Source organism: Macaca thibetana, chromosome 16 (genome assembly GCF_024542745.1).
Source record: "Macaca thibetana thibetana isolate TM-01 chromosome 16, ASM2454274v1, whole genome shotgun sequence".
NCBI classification, from domain to species: Eukaryota; Metazoa; Chordata; class Mammalia; order Primates; family Cercopithecidae; genus Macaca; species Macaca thibetana.
Window position 1 is genome coordinate 25,488,365 of NC_065593.1, and position 7,061 is coordinate 25,495,425.

General features: G+C 46.1%; 1 protein-coding gene across 1 annotated transcript; it reads left to right on the plus strand.

Annotated features, from left to right (window-relative positions):
- Nucleotides 1–3,364: 3,364 nt before the first annotated feature.
- Nucleotides 3,365–5,390, plus strand: LOC126939010 (C-C motif chemokine 4). Its single transcript, XM_050763849.1, has 3 exons — nucleotides 3,365–3,746; nucleotides 4,302–4,416; nucleotides 5,008–5,390. The coding sequence occupies exons 1-3, from the start codon at nucleotides 3,671–3,673 to the stop codon at nucleotides 5,093–5,095; spliced, it is 279 nt and encodes a 92-aa protein (XP_050619806.1). The 5' UTR covers nucleotides 3,365–3,670; the 3' UTR covers nucleotides 5,096–5,390.
- Nucleotides 5,391–7,061: the final 1,671 nt, after the last annotated feature.

Consider the following 7,061-nt stretch of genomic DNA (forward strand, 5'->3'; position numbering starts at 1 on the left):
TTTTGTCTCTTTTTAATGCTATCCCTGATACAGCATCCAATATAATTTTGTGCCTAAAGCTCAATAATCATTCTCTGTTTCTCTCCTTTTAAAATCTTGCAAACATTCTACATCATTTCTGGCATGAAATGGAAGCTTCTCTGTAACTTGACCCCTGTTTACCTCTTTGCCCTCAAGGCTTGCAAGTTTGTTATATAGGTAAATTGCGTGTTGCGGGAGTTTGGTGTACAAATTATTTCATCACCCAGGTAATAAGCATAGTATCCGACAGGTAATTTTTTTAAATCCTCTCCCTCCTCCCACCCTTCACCCTTGAGTCAGCCCCAGTGCCTGCTGTTCCCTTCTTTGTGTCCATGTGTACTCAATGTTTAGCTTCCACTTATAAGTGAGAACATGCAGTATTTGGTTTTCTGTTCCTGCATTAGTTCACTTAGGATAATGGCCTCCAGCTCCATCCATGTTGCTACAAAGGGCATGATCTTGTTCTTTTTTTAATGACTGAGAAGTATATATACCACATTTTCTTTATCTGGTCTATCATCGATGGGCATTTAAGTTGATTCCATGTCTTTGCTATTGTGAATAGTGTTGCGATGAAATACATGTGCACATGTCTTTATGGCAGAATGATTTCTATTCCTTTGGGTATATACCTAATAATGGGATTGCTGGGTCGAATGGTAGTTCTGTTTTAAGTTCTTTTAGAAACCGCCAAACTGCTCCCCACAATGGCTGAACTAATTTACATTCCCACCAGCAGTGTATAAGTGTTCCTTTTCTCTGCAACCTCACCAGCATCTGTTATTTTTTGACTTTTTAAAAATAGCCATCCAGACTGGTTTGAGACAGTATCTCATTGTGGTTTTGATTTGCATTTCTCTAATGATTAGTGGTGTTGAGTATTTTTTTGTATGTTTATTGACCATGTGTATGTCTTCTTTTGAAATGTATCTGTTTATGTTCATTGCCCACTTTTTAATGGAGTTGTTCGTATTTTGCTTGTACATTTGTTTAAGTTCCCTATAGATTCTGGATACTAGACCTTTGTCAGATGCATAGTTTGTAAATATTTTCTCCCATTCTGTACATTCTCTTTACTTTGCTGATAATTTCTTTTGCTGTGCAGAATCTCTTTAGTTTAATTAGATCCCATTTGTCAGTTTTTGATTTTGTTGGAATTTGCTTTTGGCATCTTCATCATGAAATCTCTGCCAGATCCTATGTCCAGAATGGTATTGTCTAGGTTATCTTACGGGATATCATATTTTTTATAGTTTTACAGTTTTCGGTTTTGCATTTAAGTATTTAATCCATTGTGAGTTGATTTTTATACACAGTGTAAGGAAGGAATCAGTTTCAATCTTTTGCATATGTCTAGCCAATTATCCCAGTATCATTTATTGAATGGGAAGTCCTTTCCCCATTGCTTGTTTTTGTTAACTTTGTCAAAAATCAGATGGTTGCAGGTATGCAGCATTATTTCTGAGCTCTCTATTTTGTTCTATTGGTCTATGTGTCCATTTTTGTACCAGTACCATGCTGTTTTGGTTACTGTAGCCCTGTAGTATAGTTTGAAGTCATGGCTCCTTCTTTTTACGCTTCTTTCTTTTTTTTTTTTTTTTTTTTGATACGGTATCTCACTCTGTTGCCCAGGCTGGAGTGCAGTGGCACGATTTCGGCTCACTGCAAGCTCTGCCTCCTGGGTTCACACCATTCTTCTGCCTCAGCCTCCTGAGTAGCTGGGACTACAGGCGCCTGCCACCAAACCGGGCTAATTTTTTGTATTTTTAGTAGAGACAAGATTTCACCATGTTAGCCAGGATGGTCTCAATCTCCTGACTTCGTGATCCACGCGCCTTGGCCTCCCAAAGTGCTGGGATTACAGGCTTGAGCCACCGCTCCCAGCCTACTCTTCTTTTTTCTTTCTCAGAGAAGAGTGGGGTTAGGGGTGAGCAGGCAGGTTAGAGTAGTAGAGCTAAAGGCAGATAGAGATCTTGATCCAATTATCCTCATTCCCCTCATTTGCCCAACTTCACACACTCCTGTATTCAGGGCCTTTGTAATCTTCTGTACAGGTGCCCAGCAGCTGTCAAAGCAGCCAGGGCTTAACATAAGCACGGGCATTCCCTATGGACTGGTTGGGACACACCCACATTCTTAGTTTACATATTTTGTCTGTAACATGGATAAACTCATTACTACGTATACAGTTCTGTTTTGTTTTGCTTTGCTTTGTTTTTGAGACAGGGTCTCGTTCTGTCACCCAAGCTGGAGTGCAGTGGCACAATTACCACTCACTGCAGCCTGGACTTTCGTGGGCTCAGGTGATCCTCCCACCTCAGCCTCCTGAGCAGCTGGGACTACAGGTGTGCATCACCACTCCTAGCCAAATTGTTTTTGGTATTTTTTTGTAGAGACAGGGTTTTACCATGTTGCCCAGGCTGGTCTCGAACTTCTGGGATCAAGCAATCCACCTACCATGGCCTCCCAAAGTGCTGGATTACAGGTGTGAGCCACTGCACCCAGCTCAATCCTGTTTTTATACTAGAAGAACATTCTCTATCTGGGTCTTCCAAACTCGATTCTTACTGGTTTATATGTCCTGTTCTTTTGTTGGTCCAAGAAAATATCCTGAAATCTTTATTTCTTCTCCGTTCCCTCCTTGTTCTAGGACAGACTAGCCCTATCTCTTTCCTGAATTAAGTTTGAGTACAATTGGTCTTTGAGTGTGGAATAGCTCCTAGCAGTCTATCAGTCAGCGGTTTCTGTTTATGGTCACACTCTATGTTTATTCTGGAGACTACAGCATGGAATGAAAATGGACTTTGGAGTCAGATGAATCTTGATTCAGATCTTGGCAGTGCCACTCATCAGCTCTGTGGCACTGAGCACATCAGTGGACCACTCTCTGATCCTCAATTGTCTTATCTGTAAAATGAGATGACACACCCCTGCTCAGGGCTATGGTCGGATTAGAGATGATATGTGTAAGACAGCTTTCCCAGTGCCAGGTACACGCTGTGTCCAATAAGAAGTTACAAATGTTCCTGAGTCACCCCACTGGATCCCTCTGCACATCCAATGCTGGACTCTTCATGCCCAAGGAAACATACAGAGCACAAAATTCAGTGGCACTCAGCTCAGCAGAAGAAGGCACAGGAAAGAGATGGGGGGGGTCCTGGCTCCCCCTTTGTTCTTGGGGCCAGGCTTGTGGCCAGCCTGGAAAGACTGACATGAACCCTCCAGCATCTGGGGGTGCCAATCACCAAGAGCAGCACAGTTCTTGTCTACAAGCCACTTATAGCAGGTGTGAACATTTCATCTTTCCTCTGTGGTTTGCAACTCTCCCCCCAGGTCTCGGTCACTTCCTTTGGTGGTACCACTTCCCTTTTCTTCTAGCCTGCAGTTCCCTCAGCTTTCCTCTATGATGACATCGCCCTGGGGAAGAGAAGCTGAGAGGAACTCCTCACTCAGCTAGCTTCAGGAGCCACGACATCATCTCTACCATGGAAATTCCACTCGCTCTGCTGAGCCCCCACATTTGTCCCAGGCCTCAGAGTCTCTATAAAGAGAGATTCCCAACTCAGTATCAGCACAGGACACAGCTGGGTTCTGAAGCTTCTGCGTTCTGCAGCCTCACCTCTGAGAAAACCTGTCTTCCACCCACACCATGAAGCTGTGCGTGACTGTCCTGTTTCTCCTCGCGCTAGCAGCTGCCTTCTGCTCTCCAGCACTCTCAGCACCAAGTAAGTCCACTTTCGCAGCTGCTGTTTCCAGAGCCGAGGTGTAGGCAGAGTCCTTTTTTCTAGTTGTGGCTGGTCAGACAGTGGGATCTGGGGATGGGACAAAAGGCAGCTAGGAAGATTGCCACGAAGTCGGCGCTAAATGTAGAGTCTAGTATTCAATAACATTCAAGTTCGTATTTTCTCAAGAATTAGCAACTAGCAGAGGAAAAAGATGGGCTGGAAGTCAGACTGTTGAATTGGCTCTGCCTCTAATTACTTGTTCAAGCAAGCCCTGTCCCTCTCTGTGCTTTGGTTTTCCCATCTGTCACATGAAGGGAGTGCGATGTGTTCTGAGACTGAATCCAGTTCCAGTCTTCTAGATTTCTTTCTTGTTCTTGTCTGAAGATCCAGTATTCAGAATAAGACTCCCGCTCAGGTGAGGTGGGAATGGATACAAGGGACCATATTTGTGGTTCCAGTAGCTCCACAGGGATGCTCAAAGAAGACACAAAACTAGAAGCCAAAATAAACAGCTCCCATGTGCAGTGTTGATCTCACCCTGGCCTTTCCTTTCAGTGGGCTCAGACCCTCCCACCTCCTGCTGCTTTTCTTACACCGTGAGGAAGCTTCCTCGCAACTTTGTGGTAGATTACTACGAGACCAGCAGCCTCTGCTCCCAGCCAGCTGTGGTGTGAGTATCAACCCCTGGGCTGCTCTGGGAGGCAAGGGCGAGGGCTGGATTTTAAAAGGGGGCCTGTTTTGGGGAGGGGGTGATTGAGCAGTGGGGAGGCAGCTCTCAGGGCTGAAGCCTTCCCTGAGAGCAGTGAGGACACAGGTCATGAACTCACTTTTCAAGTGTTGAAGGCGGCTGAGCAGGAGCCGAGAGAGAAGGGGTTTCTGGGGAGGAAGTTATCCAGAGGACAGGAAAGCAGGGGAAGTCGGACAGGTCACATGAGATACGGACCGATTTCTCAAACCGTGCTAGAAAGACATGTGGAAAAGTCACTGCCAGGCTGGCAGGGAATGGGGAGATCTATTCATATTGATTGTAATGCCCATTGGTTCCTAATCTGGGAAACCCCTGGGGCCCACAGCTAACTCCAGTGGGTGGAAGTTACAGGGAGTCTGGTTCCAGTGCTGCCCCGGGAAGGATCCCATGCACCAGAGCTGCCCACGTGGACCATGGTCAGGCAGTGGAAGATACCGACCCCAGGCAAGGGAAAAAGCCAGATGACCTCAAAGGTCTCATGGGATTCTCATCTGTCCGCTCCTTGTTCTACAGATTCCAAACCAAAAGAGGGAAGCAAGTCTGCGCTGACCCCAGTGAGACCTGGGTCCAGGAGTACGTGTGTGACCTGGAAGTGAACTGAGCTGCTCAGAGACAGGAAGTCTTCAGGGAAGGTCACCTGAGCCTGGACGCTTCTCCATGAGACGCATCTTCTCCACACTCAGGACTCCTCTCCGCAGTTCCTGTCCCTTCTGTTAATTTAATCTTTTTATGTGCTGTGTTATTGTATTAGGTGTTATTTCCATTATTTATATTTGTTTAGCCAAAGTGTCTCCTATGGAGATGGTCCACCGTCACTGTTTCTCTGCTGCTGCAAATACATGGATAACACCGTTAATTCCATGTGTTTTCATAATAAAACTTTAAAATAAAATGCAGACAGTTTCTTTGTGATTTTAATTTGATTTGGGGGTAAAAGGAATTGCCTGGTACTATCGGAGGGGCAAACTACAGTTTCCAAAAGGAGTAAGAATGAGCAATTGCTGCATCCTTAATATGAGCTCTGGGCTGAGCACTCTTCATACATCTCACTGCGTACTTTCAACAAGGGTTTTAACACCCTTATGAAGTAGGGACTGTTGTCCCCAGTTTCACAGTTAAGGAAACAGAGGCACAGAGAGGTGAAGTGACTTGTTGAGGCTCGTAGGTCTGCTTGGGGAGTGTCATGAAAGAATGCCCCAACAAAGGAGGTTATCATTTCAACATCTTGAGGGGAAGTTGTAAACAGGGGAAGCAGCACAGCAAAGCGGGAAGAAGAGTGAGAAAACTGTCTTCATCATCTGATTACCAGCATAACATTGGGAAAGTCATCTTGCCTTATTAGACCTCAGTGTTCACACCTGTGAAATGGGGATAACATTAACCATTTCGAAGGGCTGTTGTGAGGTGATGTGTAAAGCACCCATCATGGGACCAGGCACCTGGAAGATTCTCTCCTTCCCTCTGTGAGCTTCAGCCTTTTCGCTTAAAATGGACCTAGCAGTTATCAGGGTCATCATGAGGATTAGATTAGTTAGTTGACGGATCAGCACTCTAAAGCCCAAGCTACTGTGAAGTGTTGTCATGAGGACAGAAGGATGGAGGTCTGTTTCTTTTTTTTTTTTTTTTTTTTTTTTTTTGGCAGATTCTCGCTCCTTCGCCCAGGCTGGAGTGCAGTGGCACAATCTCAGCTCACTGCAAGCTCCGCCTCCCGGGTTCATGCCATTCTCCTGCCTCAGCCTCTGGAGGAGCTGGGACCACAGGGGTCCGCCACCACGCCCGGCTAATTTTTGTATTTTTAATAGAGACGGGATTTCACCATGTTAGCCAGGATGGTCTCGATCTCCTGACCTCGTGATCCGCCCGCCTCAGCCTCCCAAAGTGCTGGGATTACAGGTGTGAGCCACGGCGCCTGACCGGAGGTCTGGTTTTGTTTGGAAGTGTTGCAGGAGTAACCTAAAGCCACTTCTACTTAATTATCCTTCAATCAGAACTGCCTATTCCATGGGTCAGAGACAACACGGCTCTGAAACAGAATTTCATGCACAATAAAGCCTGATCCACAGGACATAGACTCATGGTCTACTAAAGCTAAAAGGAAACTTTAGACCATCTCGTCCAACTCTCTCATTTTATGGAAACTGAGGGCCAAGGCCTGGGAAGTAACTTGCCACATGTCACTCAGCGAGTGCATAGCAGAGCAGGACCCTGGCCAGTGCCAGCTCCCAGGCTCGGGCCCTTTCCTGCACACCTTCCCTAGTGACACACCTCTGTGGTCCTCAAAAGGGAGACTGGTCGAGTAAGGACAAGGCCGAGACTACCTTGAAAATCCTTCGAGTGTTCTTAGTCCTATGCAAAAGCAGAACTGGGGCCCTGTACTTCTCTGGGGAAAACAGACACAATTCCCTTCCTGTTCTGCCCTTAGTCACTTCTGTCATTCCAGAGCCCCAGTGGAAGCCTCCTTCAGATTCTGCGGGGACCGAGAGGAGGAGGTTGGGGGCATAGCTCATCCAAAACAGGTGTGAGGAGAGGCTGGCAGTGAAGAATGTGCCTGGCCATAGTTTCTGCTT

What these genes read in the sequence shown, in the direction of transcription:
- LOC126939010 (XM_050763849.1), top strand. Translation starts at nt 3,671, where the DNA reads ATGAAGCTGTGCGTGACTGTCCTGTTTCTCCTCGCGCTAGCAGCTGCC. An exon ending in TCCAGCACTCTCAGCACCAA is followed by an intron (nt 3,747 to 4,301) that starts GTAAGTCCACTT and finishes CTTTCCTTTCAG; the next exon opens with TGGGCTCAGACCCTCCCACC. An exon ending in TGCTCCCAGCCAGCTGTGGT is followed by an intron (nt 4,417 to 5,007) that starts GTGAGTATCAAC and finishes CTTGTTCTACAG; the next exon opens with ATTCCAAACCAAAAGAGGGA.